At 39.4% G+C, this 17,952-nt stretch overlaps 1 protein-coding gene across 3 annotated transcripts in view; it reads left to right on the forward strand.

The window, feature by feature from the left end:
• The first annotated feature begins 4,325 nt into the window (after window positions 1-4,325).
• The window catches only part of LRRK2 (leucine rich repeat kinase 2), a 139,174-nt gene continuing 125,547 nt past the window's right edge, over window positions 4,326-17,952 (forward strand). For 2 of the 3 annotated variants that reach the window (XM_030322197.1, XM_030322199.1), the window contains exons 1-5: window positions 4,326-4,572; window positions 4,828-4,913; window positions 10,248-10,357; window positions 12,848-12,936; window positions 16,176-16,310. In XM_030322197.1, the coding sequence (XP_030178057.1) occupies window positions 4,419-4,572; window positions 4,828-4,913; window positions 10,248-10,357; window positions 12,848-12,936; window positions 16,176-16,310 (574 nt within the window). In that variant the 5' untranslated portion in view covers window positions 4,326-4,418. The remainder of the gene's footprint in view (window positions 4,573-4,827; window positions 4,914-10,247; window positions 10,358-12,847; window positions 12,937-16,175; window positions 16,311-17,952) is intronic. The other variant, XM_030322200.1, reaches the window with a different exon arrangement.

Here is a 17,952-nt window from a genome sequence, read left to right on the forward strand (position 1 = left end):
TAGAAATATAGAGTATAGATAATTATATAATGAACATTCATGTACCCAATAATAAGCTTAAGAGAAAAAGGTTACAGACATAATTGTAGCTTCCAATTCTTCTTGGATGTGTTTCTACTTTCCTTTCCCCAGAGATAACCACTAGCTAGAATTTATTATTCCCATGTATAATTTTTGTACTGTTACTACATATGTATATATCCCTAAAGTAGATGCAACTTTGCATGTTTTATAACATTAGAGTATTGATATCATAGTAGAATATGTATCCTACTGTAACTTTTATAAAAGCCTAGTATTATACTTTGTGCTATTTAGTCATGTTGATACATGGAGCTCTACTTCAATAATTTTCACAGGTTTATATAAGTCTGTTATATAAATATATGCAATATAAGTGTTGATGGGGCATTCAAGTGGTTTTCATTTTCATTATAAGCAAAAATGTTGCACTGAACATTTTTTTAGTCTTTTAAAAAAATTTTTTTAATGTTTATTTATTTCTGAGAGAGAAAGAAAAAGAGACAGAGAGAGAGAAAGAGAGAGTAAGAAGGGGAGGGGCAGAGAGAGAGTGAGACACAGAATCTGAAGCTGGCTCCAGGTTCAGAGCTGTCAACACAGAGCCTAATGTGGGGCTTGAACTCACGGACAGCAAGATCATACCCTTAGCTGAAGTCAGATGCTCAGCTGACTGAGCCACCCAGGCACCGTTGCACTGAACATTTTTATACAACTTCCCTTGCGCATATGTGAGTGTCCCCATGGGATATCTGTGGAGAGAAAGTGCTGGGTCATAGGATGCACACATCTTCAGCTTTACTAGATACTGTCATATTGGTTTCCAAAGTGATTGTCCTGATTTACACCCCTACCAGTTCTGTGTAAGTATTCTGGTTGCTCCATATCCCACCCAATCACTGGTACTTTTTTTCCTCTGGAAAATTAACAAAAGGCAATGGAGGTCCTGACTCAATGTTTAATTGAGCAATTCTCTCACTTTGTCCTTCTTCAAAAGTGTCTTGGATATTCTAGGTCCTTCATTCTTGTTTAAATCTATAACATTTTTTTTTTTTTGCTGAGATTTTCATTAGACTTGCATTGTTTTTATTACCTTGTGGAGAACTACCATCCTTTTGATATTTAATCTTCTCATTAATTGACATGGTCCATCTATTTATCCCTTATTAATGCCTTTTAACATAGTTTAATAATTTCTTCATAAGGATTTATTTATTATTATTTTTTTATGTTTATTTATTCTTGAGAGAGGAGAACGCACGCGCTAGTGGGGGAGGGGCAGAGAGAGAAAGGGAGACACAGAATCCGAAGCAGGCTCCAGGCTCTGAGCTGTTAGCACAGAGCCCCACGCGGGGCTCGAACCCAGGAGCTGTGAGATCAAGACCCAAGCCGAAGTCAGAAGCTCAACGGACTGAGCCAGCCAGGTGCCCCTCTTCATAAGTGATTTAAAAAATGTTAGATCTATTCTCAAGTTCTCTTACTTTCTCACTATTGTTATTGTACACACATACACAGAGGATTACATTGTATCATTGTATGTTACTAATGTTGAGGAATACAATTTTTTGTATAGTTATGAACATAGTTTTTTTATTGTCCATTCATAGTGAACGTCCTGGTCAGATCTTTAACCCATTTTTTTTCCTGGGATATCTGTGGAGTGTCTTTCCTCCTCCCACTGCCACCCCCTCCCCCAGTGATTTGTAAGAACTTTTAAAAGATTAAGTCTAATTGGTTTTTTTTTTATATGTATTGTCCCCTTTTTTAAGTTTATCCTTTGCTTTTTACTCCTATTTTTTTTTCCTTGACAGTAGAAAATTTAAGTTCTTAAGGAGTCACATATACTAATCTTTTGTGCTTTTTTTCTTAGCTTTTATGTTTCCCCATAAAATTTTGATTAAATAACTATTATCTATATTTTCTCTTTAAAATAATTTTCATTTAACATTTTTATCCACGTGAAATTTGTTTTAGTGTTTGCTGTAATTAGCCATGTATTTCATTTTTTTCTTCCCAGGAAGTTAGCCAAATATTCCAGCACCATTTTATTCTCCACTGAACACCACCCCTATCAAGAATTTTTGCCTGTAGCCTTCCTTTTCAGTCCTATTAACTATCTGCAGAGTTAATGTGTCTTGGGATTTTAGTTAATCAATTTAACATTTTTGAAAGCTAAGCAGATACTTTACCTGACCACTGCAGTAGTTTGACAGAATGCTTGCAGCAGAGAATTTATGTTTCTGTATTACCTCTCCGACAATCTGGGTAACACACAATATTCAATAGTCAAGAGGTGGATGAAAGAATTGCGGACAAGAGGAGACACTTTTTTATTTAGATTTATTTTTCTTTGGAAGGGAGGTAGTTTTTGATTTTTTGCAAGAAAATATCCAGCAGACTGTGGAGGAGAAACAGAATCAGAGGAAAGGGGAGGAAGGCATGGAAGGGAGAATTTTTAGGAATGGTTGGAGATATTGATCCGTTAGTCAGAAGTTGAAACAAGTTCAGAAACCAATTAGAAAAGGATGTAATGCAGGTAAGATAAAGATAACAATGTTGAGAGTTTTTTGTTTTGTTGTCATTGTGGAAAATTTATACAGAGTAAATAGTGCCATAGACCACATGAACCCACCACCTATGTTCAACAACTGTCAATTCAAAAGTTAGTATTATTTCATCTCTACCTCAATCTATATCACCCCTTTCTTCACTCCTGGATTACTCTGAAGCAAATCCTAGCGGTTCTCTCATTTGAACTGAAATTTTAGCATGTGTCTGTGAAAGATAAAAAAGTTTTTATGACAACATAGCATATTCACAATATTGAGATTGAATTAGAATTTGCAAATTTACTAACATATTAGGAAACCTAGCTCATTTTGATTAAAGGGGTAGAGTGTAAAGAACCTTCAGCTTGGCATTAAGAGAACTACCTGGGTCAAGGCTCTCAGCTTCCTATCCGTGAGTGCGACTCTTACAATAGTCTTATCTTATCAACTCTAAATCTCAATGTCCTCATTAGTACAAGAAGGATAAGTAGTCCTCTTATCCGTTTCAGAATTGTCATCAGGACAAGGCAACTAAAGCAAAAGAAACCATCTAAAGCTGCAGAGCTAACTTCTGTGAATGACCCCCAGGACAGATCATCTGAAGGCAGTAGTTCATCTTTGTCTAGCCTTGTCGACACCGGCTCTTGCTTTCTTGCTTAGGTTTCTCCTCCTGAAAAACACTTTACTTTGGTACTTTTTATTTTTTCTTTTTCTACTTTAGGGTTACAGACACTACTAAGTTTTTTTCAGTACCAACGGAACAATGTATAGGGTTGTATGTTTCACCCTTTCTGGTTTTCTGTTTTTATTTTCATTTCCCCAGTGTTTCTCTTTAGTTTTAATAGTGCTGAGGACTGATTACTTTGGAGTGCCCTGTTTACGAAGACCCTACAGAGTGCGAACTGAAATTTTCCTGAAAAGTTTAGTGGACTTACTTAAGCCAACAGAGCTTACTTACTAAGCCAACAGAGCTTAGATAAATGTGTGTGTGTGATTATTTCCTTCCCTACAAAAAGCCACAACAACCATAGAAAAAAGTCTTCAGTTGGGCTCGTTTTGATTGCAAAAATCTCTCTCCATCCCTGGGAGGGGGGGAGGTAGAGAATTACTCATCTCCCTATAGGGGGAACATGTTTTCCTAAAAGGGGCCAACTGGGCGGTGTCCTCCTTTCCCAACGCCCAGATTTCTATTCTTAGATCTGAGATAGGCGGAGGCTTTCATTTTCCTTTTTTTCTAGTTTCCAGATCCTCCGAGGGGCAGAAGGAGCTCAGGCGGTCGGGGTGGGGCGGGTCGCCCGCCGGGCTGCAGACCGCGCGCCTCCTCCCGCCGCGGCTGCGGGGCTCCGGGCCTGGGAGGCCGCCGAGCGCGCTGAGTCAGTTTCTTCCTCCGCGACTCCTGGCTGCGCCGCCACGGCGAGCGGGATCCGGTGCCGGGAGGCGGCGCCCTCCGGGGGTCGGGGGTCGGGTCTCGGGTCTCGGCCCGCGCGGGGGCCGGGGCCGCGGTCCCCCGGCGGGGCCCCGCTCAGGCGGCGACCCGCACGCCCGCCGCGGTTCTGCCGGGCGCCGTACCCCGGCCGAGCCTCGCGCAGGCCCCTGAGCTCGTGTTTGGGGCCTGGGTGGGGGAGGAGGAAGCCGAGGAGGAGGGCTGCAGAGAGGGAGGGCAGAGCTGGGCGGGGAGCCGCCGCCTTCCTCATAAACAGGCGGGCGCGGGTGCGGATGGGGCCGGCGGGGAGCGCTGGCTGCGGGCCGTGAACTGCGCTCGTCCCCGAGAGCCGCCGCGGCGCCCCTGCGCCTTGCCCGGGCCGCCGGCCTTCGTGCGGGAGGGACGGTCGGCTTGGAGCAGGGTGCATCATGGCCAGTGGTAGCTGTCAGGGGTGCGAGGAGGAGGACGAGGAAACTCTGAAGAAGTTGATAGTCAGGCTAAACAATGTCCAGGAAGGAAAACAGATAGAGACCCTGGTCCAAATTCTGGAGGATTTGCTGGTGTTCACGTACGCGGACCACGGTAATCATCTGCAAGCAAACTGTTTGCTTCCCCCCATCCCCCACCCCCGCGCTGCCTCTTTTGCAAACTTTCTCTCTCGCGCTTTGGAGCTGCACAGACCTGGACTCTTGAGAAGCCACAAACGCTGTCTACTCCTTAGGGCAAGAAAGGGGCTGAGAATACCAGGAAGGTCTTGCGCCCACTTTTGTTTCCGACCCAAAAGGGGGTGCGTGAATCCTCACTTTGCTTCTTTTCCCTTACCCCCTTCTTTTCCAGCCTCCAAGTTATTTCAAGGCAAAAATGCCCACGTGCCTGTGTTGATCGTCTTGGACTTGTATATGAGAGTCGCTAGTGTGCAGCAGGTAAAGGAACTGTTTTCATGTTGCCCATTCCCCCTTCTCTTTGGAAATAGATGTGTTTCTGTCAATATTATGTGCCCAGAAGTGCTGGGTTATTTCTGACATTTGGCTTGACAGACCACTGACTGTGACTTTAAGAAGGAAGGGTTGTCAAATCGTTATCAAATGTTAATGGTGCGAAAGGGCCCACTGAATGCCCCCTAATGGTTTTGTAGAGATGAATTTATACCACAGACCTACAGAACATGGTTGGTGGTGGGCAGGAAATACTAATGGGTTGAGATTTAGTTCTGTTATTGACTGGATGAGTTCATCAGCATTTAATCAAATTATTCCAAGAATCTTTACCAATGTACAGCATGTCTTAGAGATGACACAAGAGTGAATAGTTTGGGAAAGGAGAATAAGTAACAGTAAGAAAGTTTAGTAATAGTTAAATTAATAAAAAGACATAACTGGCAAATTTGCTAAATGCCTCAAATATGTTAAAAAAAAGGGGGTCCTGAGGTGATAGTTAAGGATGATTTACAGTCAAAACAAATTATTGCCTAATGTATTAACTTCCTTTGTAGATTTTGAGATTTAGAGAACTGAAAGCAGCTTTGTCATTTGCATGCTGCTGCATGGGTGCTAGAGGGAAAGAGATTTGAACTTTGAAATCTGTGAAGTACGTGTAGTCGGAAAGCCAGTGTTTTTTATTTTATTTTATTGATTTATTTAAAAAAATTTTTTTTCAACGTTTTTATTTATTTTCTTGGGACAGAGAGAGACAGAGCATGAACGGGGGAGGGTCAGAGAGAGGGAGACACAGAATCCGAAACAGGCTCCAGGCTCTGAGCCATCAGCCCAGAGCCTGACGCGGGGCTCGAACTCACGGACCGCGAGATCGTGACCTGGCTGAAGTCGGACGCTTAACCGACTGCGCCACCCAGGCGCCCCATGTTTTTTAATACCGAAGAGGTTAAACAGAAGTAAGAAATTATCTGGAGATCTCCAAATCTGTGTCTATCTACCTTCATCTTTTATGTTCATCTCTGTATCCAGCTTTGTCTGGTTTGGATGAACCATACACCTACCTTCCTTTATCTTTATTTATTTTTTAAAATATTTTTTAATGTTTATTATTTTGAAAGAGAGAAAGCGAGAAAGAGCGTGAGGGGTAAAAAGAGAGGGAGACACAGAATCCGAAGCGGGTCCAGGCTCTGAGCTGTCACTGAGCCTGATGCGACGCCTGAACCCACAGACCCCAGGATCATGACCTGAGCTCAAGTCGACTGCTTAACCCAGACGCCCCATTCTGTGAGGATATTTCTCCCTGGGATAAATGGTTATTTTAATTTTTCTTCAACTGAAATATTTCCCATCTGACTATTGATTTTCAGTTGTTAGCAGACAACATCATGAAAAGATGGAGGCATGATAAAGACAATGTTCCATTTAGCACCCAGTGTCTGAATTTTGCCCATGAAATATGAGTCACATTGCTCTCCACCCACATCATCCCTTCTTACTTGCCTCTGCTTTGGTGTTCAAAAGTGCCTTGTCTGGCAGCCTGTCTTCCTTGGATTCCATGCTCGATAGAGAGAGTCCCCTTGTTGGGTGAAACTCAGAATCCTCAGGGCCCTGGGAGGGCTTGGTCTGCAGGGTGCAGAGGAGACAGTGCTAAACTTGAGAATCCAGGGGAAGCTGGAACATACGCACCATTTCATTCTTTGTTTTAGAAGCTGCCCAAGCCTGGACATGTTTGTCTGGAGTATTATGAATATCACTTGATATCCTTGCCCAGTGGGTACCAGAGACAAAGGATGCAAGGAAATAAGGAATTGTCTTTTGATTTGGTATTTAATGGAATGAAATTATTAGTTTTAGCGCCATACGTGTATCAGTATGCAAAATGCGTTATGTATTTGACATCATTTGATTCTCACTGGAATCTCCGTGTCCTTTCAGAAATCTCACTGGCCACTTTTACCTCAGAGTTAAGTAGCTCAGTTAGGATCACAAAGCTAATGACAGAGCCAGGACTCAAGTCTTCATATATCTTCAGATTCACTTTCCACCTTGTAGTCCACTAGCTGCTGAATTCACAAGCTTTTTGTGCAAGTAAGAAACACAGTGGTTTGCTGCAAATACCGTGGCCAAGCCGGGCACTATTACATTATCAATTTTAATTATCATGGGTCTTATGAAAGAGATGTAAAAACAGGTCTTTCTACTGATATTTAAACATTTTTTTATGTTTATTTATTTTTAAATTTTTTTTTTTTCAACGTTTATTTATTTTTGGGACAGAGAGAGACAGAGCATGAACGGGGGAGGGGCAGAGAGAGAGAGGGAGACACAGAATCGGAAACAGGCTCCAGGCTCTGAGCCATCAGCCCAGAGCCCGACGCGGGGCTCGAACTCACGGACCGCGAGATCGTGACCTGGCTGAAGTCGGACGCTTAACCGACTGCGCCACCCAGGCGCCCCTATGTTTATTTATTTTTGAGAGAGAGAGAGAGAGAGAGCAAGCAGGGGAGGGGCAGAGAGAGGGACACACACACACAGAATCTGAAGCAGGCTGAGTTGTCAGCACAGAGCCCGACGCAAGGCTTGAACTCACAGACCCTGAGATCATGACTTCTCACCTGCGTGAGATTGGACCCTTAACTGAGCCACCCAGGCGCCCCTCTCTACTGATATTTTAATACCCCACTTAAAAGGAAGTGGGTTTTTTTTGTTTCAAATTTCTTCATATTTGTGGCATAATTAGTACAGATATTCTTTAATGCTTTCTACGTTGAATTAGTTGGAAGTGCGGAATTGAAACTTACTGAATGATGAATTTAAGAAGGTAAGGTGAATTCAAAAGTAAATATTAAAGTATGTTTCCAGGGGCACCTGGGTGACTCAGTTGATTAAGTGTCTGACTTTGGTTCAGGTCATGATCTCATAGCTCGAGAGTTCAAGCCCTGCATCGGGCTCTGTGCTGACAGCTTGGAGCCTGGAGCCTGCTTCAGATTCTGTGTCTCCCCCTCTCTCTCTGCCCCTCCTCCACATAGGCTCTGTCTGTCTCTCAAACATAAGTAAATATTAAAAAAATTAAAAAAAAAAGTTTGTTTCCAGAGTTCATTTAACATGATATTCCAGATTCCAAATTTGCATTTTCAAGGTCTTTTATATATTTTATTAATGCCCCTTAATAAATGACAGTCTTTAGGGAATTAGTAGTTAGGCTAGCTGTCTTGTATTTTCCTTTTTCTGACAGGCATCTCATCATTTCTCTGTGCTCCTTAATTTTACGTTACTTGTGTTTATCCACAGTTTCAACGTTTGAAGTAAGGGAGCAAAATAAATGAGAGTGACTAAAATTGCCTTTAACCCCTAGATTCTTTGCCATTGTGCATTAATTGGATGCTGGAATTTACGGAATAATTACAATAAGTGAAACTACCAATATAATTGTATTGTAACTGCATGGGATAGGAACCTTCTCTCTGGAAGATAAGCTTTTAATTGAGTAGGTTAATGGGTCACCTGTTACCTCTGCTCTGCTGCCAATGATTCTCTTTAATCCTAGAGGTTCAGTTGCCTCAGTCTTTTTGCAAAGCAATTACTGATGCTCCTTATTCACCAGCCAAAACAAAACAGGTTTTCTCCTTGAGCCAGTCATGCAGGTACAGAAGTGAGTAGTGCATTCTATGTGATTTGTGATTTATTTTCCACTGGAAGCTGTTCCGAATGTTATTTTCTTAAATACTTGGGAAAAATTCTCAGTGTGTTTTACGCAAGCACAAAAATAGCCAGTTTCTATGACAGCTGGATTGTCAATGTCTCTTCAGCTTACATGGAGGAGGATGTCCTACTTAAATATAGGTAAAAATAGCTGTCAGAAATTGCTGCCTTTTCAAGCAATTTGACATTATGTAAAAGGATGTAATGGCAGAGTAAAGCAATCCATGCTTAATTCAGAAAACATTAAGAAATAATGTTGTAAAGAGATCTTGTGGAATCATTTTTATTTTAGGAAATATACCTTGTTTATTCCTGTAAACAACAAACTTGTGCCATTATCCCTCATTGGATGCGCAGAAATTCTCATGCTGTTATTGAGCTCTGCATCACTTGGGTTCGTTTATGCATCCGGTTTTGTCTAGCAAGAGCCCTCCCGCAGCCCTATCTTTACCATTCAGCACCTTACTCTCCCTACAGCTTATCAGTTTCAGAGGCTTCCATTTCCCTTTTTGAATGCCCAGGTTTCTAATTCCTTTGAAATCTGGCTCAAGTCCTACCTTTCCTATTTTGTATTGTTCTCTGGGTAATTCTGCCCAACAGTGAATCCCACTGTCAGGATTCATATAATATCGGCATTTATCACACATCATACTTAGACACTTTTTCATAAATCTCTAGAGGCTACATATTTATGCATTTTCTATTTGGGTTTTCTTTTTTCTGACTATATCAAATCTAGTTCTGTAGTATAGGAGAAAGAATGGAGGATTCCTTAAATTTAGAAAGGACTATAGAGCGGAATGAGTTAAATTTAATCTCTTGTTTGAAATTCAAATACCCCATTTTAAAAAAAGTTGTATTTAAAAAAAATTGTATTTTTCCAGAAGTAAAGAGCAGCTTATTCAAGTTGGTATCATGTGAACGTACTGAAAGAAGACATATTTAAAATACATCAGTAAGGTCATATTTCACTTGGAAATGTGAAAAAGTCTAGGGGCATTTCTGATGCCGACATCTCATCAACTCATATTTAGATATTCTAAAGAAACCTAGAGGGATCCATTGATAAATTCTACCTCCTGTCTTTCTTACAGCACCTTTCTCTTCTTCCTGTAACAGACATTGGCTTGCCATCAGACAGTTCTACTTCTCTGCTAATTATTCTAGCTACCCTACCTGTGCGGGCAGTCTTTCCTAATAACTTACTTTGCTATCAAATCTCCAACTTCCTCTAATCCTCCATTTCAACCACTTCATTTTTTTCCTACCACCAACTGTCAGGTAGATGTGACTTGAAAATCTTGTACTTCCATAATCTTGGTATGTCCTCTGAAACTACTTTTTGTGTTTCATTTCATTTCTTTTTATTTAGATAATAGACAGTCTATTTCCTTCATCATTCAGAAACGCTTTACTATTTTTTTGTATGCACTTTTGGTATGATATTTGGAGAAAAATGTATTTTAATTATATGGCTTGCTTTCCTCAGTAAGCATTTTAGGATATCATTTTGTTTTAAAATAATTATTTAAAAATATTGTAGTCACCTATTCCACTTAGAATGAATCTGTTCCATTAGCATGTTTAAAAGATGTGAATATTTGATTTTCTTGCTTTCAGGTGGGTTGGTCACTTCTATGCAAATTGATAGAAATCTGTCCAAATACAATGCAAAGCTTAATGGGACCGCAGGATGTTGGACGTGATTGGGAAGTACTTGGGATCCACCAGTAAGTATGACAGATGTGTAAAAACAAACTTTGTTATTTACCTGTACATATGACAACCCCACCTTTTATATATCATATATTTGTAATCCAAGCCAATCTGGTAAAATCCTTTAAAATGTGGGTATTTTTTCTGAACCAATGGCTTACATTTATAGAGAGCTTTCGACTCAGGAGTATGTTCTCTAATTGAATTAGAAAGCCAGTATTTGAGGTAGAATTTAGGTGCTATTACTATTTTAATAATGTAATGATGCAGTTATGCAGTTGATTAAGTTTTAGATTTTTGATGACTACTTATGAACTCAAACCGAGAAGTATTTTAATTTTTAATTGTAGAACTGATATAAGCCACTAGTTGTTAAAAAAATGAAGGGTACTGAAAAGTTCTGTAAATAGTAATTTTAAAGTTTATGCTTTACTGTCTTTAAAAAGTACCTTCCTCTATATTCGTACATCTATATTTATGAGCTTAAACCACAGCTTTCAAAATGAAGAAAAAAGAGGAAATTACCTTTTAGCACATCTGCAGCCAAATCTTGATAGCTGTTTTACCAGCTATGTTGGTTACGGCAATTTGCAACACAATGACTTCATGGATGAGATCACTTCTTTAGCCATAATTAGTTAAGAAAAAATTTTCTGAAGATAAAAGTGTTTCCAGGAAAATCCCTTTTGGATAGCTTTTTTCCTTGACATTTAAAAATTGTCTTCTGGCATTAACCTTAGGTGTTCCGGGTAACTAATGTGACTTTTCTTTACCACAGAGAAGTGAATACCGATTGCTTTCAATGACATAATAGCTTGTAAAAAACGTTTTTTTTTTATGCAAAACAAATGTAACATCTTTGTATTGTTTGTTAGTATCAACCATTGCTGCAAATCTAAACAGATCAGAGCTGTTTGTTCATAGGTGACCCTATCTGTGCTTGTTTTTCCATCTTTGATGTTTTATGTGTTGTTGTTCTTCAGTTTCCAGGATCTAAAGAGTGTTTTGAAAAGGACATATTCACATTTACTGTATGCTAATCATCTCCAAACCAATTTCTGAGATTCTAAGAGTCAGTTCTAAAGTATATGGCATTTGGGGCGCCTGGGTGGCTCAGTCGGTTAAGGGTCCGACTTCAGCTCAGGTCACGATCTCGCGGTCTGTGAGTTCAAGCCCCGCATCAGGCTCTGGGCTGACGGCTCGAAGCCTGGAGGCTGCTTCCGATTCTGTGTCTCCCTCTCTCTCTGCCCCTTCCTCATTCATGCTTTGTCTCTCTTTGTCTCAAAAATAAATAAACGTTAAAAAAATTAAAAAAAAATAAAGTATATGGCATTTAATATGGAATTATATAAAATTTAACTGTAATTAGTAACTGAAATGTTACATGTCCCTTGGTTTGGTTGAGAATTTACAAAATCCCCAAAGATTAGCAATCTATAATTTAGGGAGTTTTAGAAAACTTATCTAGTCATATTCCAGTACAAACCGACTGTTCAAATTAAATTACATGAACATTCCTATAGGGAGTCTCATTGACTCATTCATTCATTTATTCAGTTACCCTCCATTCATCATTTATTCACTCCTACTTTAGGCCTGAAGTAGTGTGAACAAGGTAGACACACTGCTTTCTGTAGTGGAGCATATTAGATCATTCCCAGCAAACTTTATTGTAAAACATAATCTCCCCATATTCAAGGACTTTTCTCCACCAAAGGCTTATAGTACCAAAGAAGAAATCTGGTGTAGAGATGAAGTCAGGCGTGGGGGTGTGGTGCAGGGGCTTGCAGGGCAATGCGGGTTGGAAGAGAATTGACAGGGAATAGAGGGACAGAGTGTCTCAATTTCTCACCTTGCCAACTGGTGAATGTCACCAGGCTCTGTCTTCTTCTAATGATGTAAAGCTAAATAGTAGTAGGTAGAGATAGACTAAAAATTGTATATTTTAGAAATGATTAGCTCAGGGAGAAATTTAATGAATTTGAACTAATTGAATATTGTTGAGTAATACTGAGTTCACTATGATAAAATATTATTAATTCCTCTTTCAAAATTAGTAAAAATGAATGATTTAATTATTCATGTGGATTGTTAATTATCTGTACAAACTAACATCTTTATTACACCTCTGTATATTTTAATATATCAACATGCATGACAGGTAATTCGCAAGTTTATATCACATAAAAATGAGCTTCATCTCTTGATGTATATAATTCTTTGTGATACTTTGGATATGGAGTTGAGTAAAAGTAATTAATAATTGAATTTGAATATTCATAGGAAAAAGGCATCACTTCTTTATTGAGACTCATAATATTGCCCTCTTAATTGTTATAAGTCTGGCTCAGTTTTAATGGAAGTAAAACTACACAAGATTCAATGTAGGGAATGAAATACAATGAGATGAATGAAAATATAGGTGACTGAAACACAATATCTGAAAAAGCAAACATCTAGATATGATAATTCGCTCTTATCTTCATTTCTGTTTTTAATTACAGACTGATTCTTAAAATGCTAACAGTTCATAATGCCAGTGTAAACCTGTTAACAGTTGGACTAAAGGCCTTAGATCTCCTCCTAACTTCAGGTAATATATACACATGTATATTTTTAATGGTGACTCAAATTAAAGAAGTATTTTATTTTTTTTTTTTTAAATTTTTTTTTTCAACGTTTTTTATTATTTATTTTGGGACAGAGAGAGACAGAGCATGAACGGGGGAGGGGCAGATAGAGAGGGAGACACAGAATCGGAAACAGGCTCCAGGCTCCGAGCCATCAGCCCAGAGCCTGACGCGGGGCTCGAACTCACGGACCGCGAGATCGTGACCTGGCTGAAGTCGGACGCTTAACCGACTGCGCCACCCAGGCGCCCCTAAAGAAGTATTTTAAACGATTTGCCAAATGTCTTTTTAAAGAATAAGAATATAACCTAAATATCTGACTTCCAAAATTCTTTCTGTTCCTGTTTTCTCATCTTATCTCTTTTGCATATACTTTTTCCCTCAAAAATCCCACCCAATATCTTTGGCTTTCAGCATCACCTTATGTGTTTTTCCCAAACCTAATTTCTGTCCCCAGCTTTGCTCCCCAACCTGGCCCTACGCGTCACATTCCCATTAGCTTGTTGGCTAAACATGACCTTGTCATTATTACCTTTCTTCATTGTATTTCTTATATGTTTTCTGTATATTCTAGGGTATGACATAATAGTAATATTTTAAAACTACACAACATTACTTCTTGAATGCATGTTAGATGCCGGGCTTCATATGTAAAATACTTCACATGCTTTTACAAACATAATCCTCAGAATGTCTCTTGAGATAGGTATTGATCTCAGTTTTCTAGTGAGGGACATTTAAACACAAAGAGGTTGCCTCAGCCAATAACTAGTAGAAACAGGGTCTGAGTCCACATATCAGGTTCTTTCCTTGAGGACACTTCTGCTTGGAGGATTATGTACCTGAAAACAAAGAATCTTGGTTCAGTGCAATAGTTGTGATCATTGCTGTGATGGACACTTGCTATTATATAAGGTTCTGACAAGAAAGGTTGCTCACAGGGGAGCTAATCATGGTGATAGGGAGGGGTTTTCCCCCTCAAAGTGGTGGAGGGTGCTTTAGGTCGAGAGAGTAGCATGCAAATACCCAGGAAGATACCTATCATGCTAAGCATAAGGGTTGAACCTGTTGGATGGAAAGATTTTAAATGCCCTCACTGGCCCTGTTAAGTAATGAGGACAAGATGGGAGAAAGAGGAAGAAGGAGGGTGAAGTTCAGAGTATGAGAGGAGAGGGGTCGGAGAGGCCAGAAGGTCCTCAACACAGCCTTTTATTACAATATACAGTGGGATGTGCCAGCTAGTCTTAACCATGATTTATTTTAAACCCATCCTTGGGAGCCTTTTTTTCTTTTTTGTTTGTTTTCCTTTTGCAATGGACAGGAAACTAAGAGTTTATGAATTTGAAAAATCTCCCAACACTGGAATATATTGAAGTCAGCAATGTGCAGACAATTAGAAAATTTTACATGGGTCTTGAAAAGACTGGTTACGTTAGTATTTTCCATATGACATGTAGAATTTTGCACTGTAAGACCATTTTTAATGTGTTTTAAAGTTCATTTCAGATACTTATCCGAGGTTAACTTATGGATTGTTTTTATTGTTTGGCTTATTAGTTAATTGATTTAGTAGCTGTTGGGCACTTACAGTTGTGCTTCCTATCAGAGAATTCTAAGGCAGATGAGGCAACCTTCTTACAGTGTAGAAGTTCACAGTCCAGCACCAGAGTCTAATATAACTTTTTGCAATGAAGGAAATGTTGCACCTTTCAGTATCATGGCAAGTAGCCATACGTGCTATCGAACACTTGAAACGTAGGAAACTAAATTTTAATTTAATCTATTTTTAATTAATTTAAATTTTAGTTTAAAAAGCCACATGTGCTTAGTGGCTACTGAATTGGACAGGACAGGCAAAGACATAAAAAAAGTAGTATAAGACATCATTTCAATTTAATGAGAAAAGTCTTACAACAGGGAAAGGACAGAAACCACTGCAGGAACATTAGAGAAGAAGAGAGTGGCCAAACCCATTCAAAGGACTTAGGAGTATGGACATAAATTGCCTAAGGAATCCAACTCTGCTTCTTATTAGTTGTTGGACCTTGAACAGAGTCACTTTGGGTCACTTAACCTTTCTGTGCTTTAGTCTTCTTATCTCTAACATGGGGATTGCACCTACCTTATGGAGTCGTGGTAGGTTTACATGTGTCGTTAGAGTGATCTGCTTTAACCCGTGGATGACATGTGATGTGCCAGACGTGTGTTTACTACTACTAACACTCCTATTCTGGTACTTGTTTATTAACAGGATGGGTGCTGTGTGTGGTTATCTCTTGAATTATGGCAGGAATATGTTTGGTGTGGGAAGGGGCAAGGGCATTCAATGCAGCAGGTGCAAATGCAAAGAGATATCCAAGAAAGTGTTTAGTGGTAAGCAGAAGACTTTAGCATGTGTGGGGTTGAGGCAATGCATAGAATGAGTGGGGCTGATGAGGTTCATGAAGTGAGTTTGTAAAGGGTCTTGTTTGTCAGGCTGAACAGTATGAAAAGACCTTAGAAGATTTTAGCATGGGATTTATGGGATCACATTTGTGTTTTAGAAATACAGTGCAGGGCATAAGCCAGTTAGGGAGGGATTTCAGCCTAGCAAAGCATTAAACAATTGGGTTTGCATTTCAAATGAGAGATGATGAGGTCCTGGATACAATAGGAAGGGGGGGCTACTTCAAAGGGAATTTTTAAGATAGTTAGAAGAAAGACTTGAAGGACTTGGTAATGAGTTGATTGGTAGGTAGACCAATTTTGGTAGACCAATTACCTACTTTGCTTAGGTAGACTGTAAGAAGAGAGAGGGAGGATGGAAGAAGGAAGATGAGTTGGTAGTTTCTCTCTTGGGTAACTTGGGTGATCGTATCACCGAAGATGATACGGAGCAGGAGCAGGCTAGATATGGGGGTGCCCATGGAATAGTCAAATGATGTTGTCTAAAAGGCAGATAGAAATGTGTTTCAGGAGTTGAGGGAAAGAAGTCTTGCCTACAGGTATTGACTAGGAATCATAGAATTATAGTAAAGTGTACTGAGAATTTATTTTACTTAGAAAGATCATAGAGCTTGATAGGTCTAACATCTGGGGGAATTAAGTGGTTTATCAAAAAGAAGAGTCCACAGACTCTAGTCATCGTGTAAAAACCAACACATTAAATGTTAAAGCAGCTATTTATCTGGGACATGTTTTTTTTTTTTTTTTTTCCAAATAGGTAAAATCACTTTGCTGATATTGGATGAAGAGACTGACATTTTCTTGTTAATTTTTGATGCCATGCGCACATTTTCAGCCAATGACGAAGTCCAAAAACTTGGATGCAAAGCTTTACGTGTGCTGTTTGAAAGAGGTATTTAAAAATGTCAAAATCTATTTTTATATTTATAGAAGAAGCAAGGGTTTATTATGGGAAAAGTAAAATGTAATTACGATAATAAGGTATGTAAAATTTTATTCTTTATTAAGAAGTGGGAACTGTCAGTCTAGGATACATAATGGAGTTAATTAAGAAACATTGCTTGTTTTGTGGAATGAATTTTATTCATAGGTTATAAATTATGCCATTGTAGTAGACTGTCTTCCATTGCTTAACAAGGCATAAGATTCTCTTTGCAAACCGGATGCGTAGGAGTTAAGAAAGAAAAAATAAAACTGTGAAGCCAAAGCATAGATTAAATTCGGATTTATGGTGTTGAGTCATCACCAGGGGTTTTAGAAATTGCTAGAGGCTCAGTATAAAGAACCAAGAGGTTTACAAAGTACCTCTTAGGAAAAAGACAAATAGGTATTTTATGGCATGGCACTAAGATTGATAACAGAGATTATTGTGTAATTTTGGACTTGGTTGGGACCAGTAGTCCTTCCATCGGCTTGGTGAGGAAATGGATTGGAGAGGTGACATGAGCAATGTGCCCACGGGCACACAGCTAGTCAGCACCACTGCAGTTCAATTTACCACCAATTTTCTGAGCATGTTCTGCATCATTAGGAGAACCAACAGTGCTGGAGGTTTAGGATAAGAATAACTTATGTGGGTTCTGTGTCTCTTGTCAGTTTGCCATTTTAGTTTCTGGCAGCTCCAGAAATGGAGCTATTTAATTCCCTGTCTCGTTCCAGAAGGACTTTAAACAGCTTATAGTTATTTATAATAAAGGAGAGAAAAATGGATGAGGAAATGTATGAAGGGGAAACAATATAAAGCCTGGTTAAATTTACTAGTTACTTCAGGTCCTGTATACTTGCAGAAATCTGGCTCTCTGCCTCCTATGGGGCAAAGAGTTAAACATCGTCCATTACAAAGTTACTTGAGATAAAAATAAACCCATTTATCAGGAGAAGTGATCAGTGTTATGGGAGACCTGAGGAAATACTCCCTTGGCTTTCCCTGGATGAGATGATAAAGTACACACATTTTATAAGGAGTACAAAGTGTATTTCAGTGAGAGAGATTCTATTAATAAAACAGCATGGTCCTGGAACCCAGCTCTCTGAAGATTAGGCTTGGTGGAGAAGACAGTTTACTGTGAGTGGGGAATCGAGGAACATCTTTTGGGATATCTTCTATAAATGTTGTATCTTGGAACTAAGCTTTTGAAGAGAACCAAGCAGATTGAGTCTTGCAAGGCCTGTAACCTTCTGTGTTGTAGTTTAAGGGCATGGTCTCATTCATGGAAGAAGGGCTAACATCATTCTCTCCCCAGCATTGTGGGACCCATCCAGAATATATGGAGAAGGACCAGGGAATGTTAAAAGGAAGCCCTTATTCAATAGAAATATCATCAGTGCTGACACTGTTATGATTATAAATATGGAGTAGAAAAATTTCTGAATTTCCCAGGAAATCAAGTTCTCTGGATGTATTGGCACCTGTGAAGTGAATTTTCAAAATTTGAGAGTAGACTGTGGAAACTGTACCATAAAATGAGAAAGTTCCATGATACTCATTTATTAGAACCTAACCAATATCATATCATTTTACATGTACCGTTGGT

The sequence above is a fragment of the Lynx canadensis genome, chromosome B4 (genome assembly GCF_007474595.2).
Source record: "Lynx canadensis isolate LIC74 chromosome B4, mLynCan4.pri.v2, whole genome shotgun sequence".
Lineage (NCBI taxonomy): Eukaryota > Metazoa > Chordata > Mammalia > Carnivora > Felidae > Lynx > Lynx canadensis.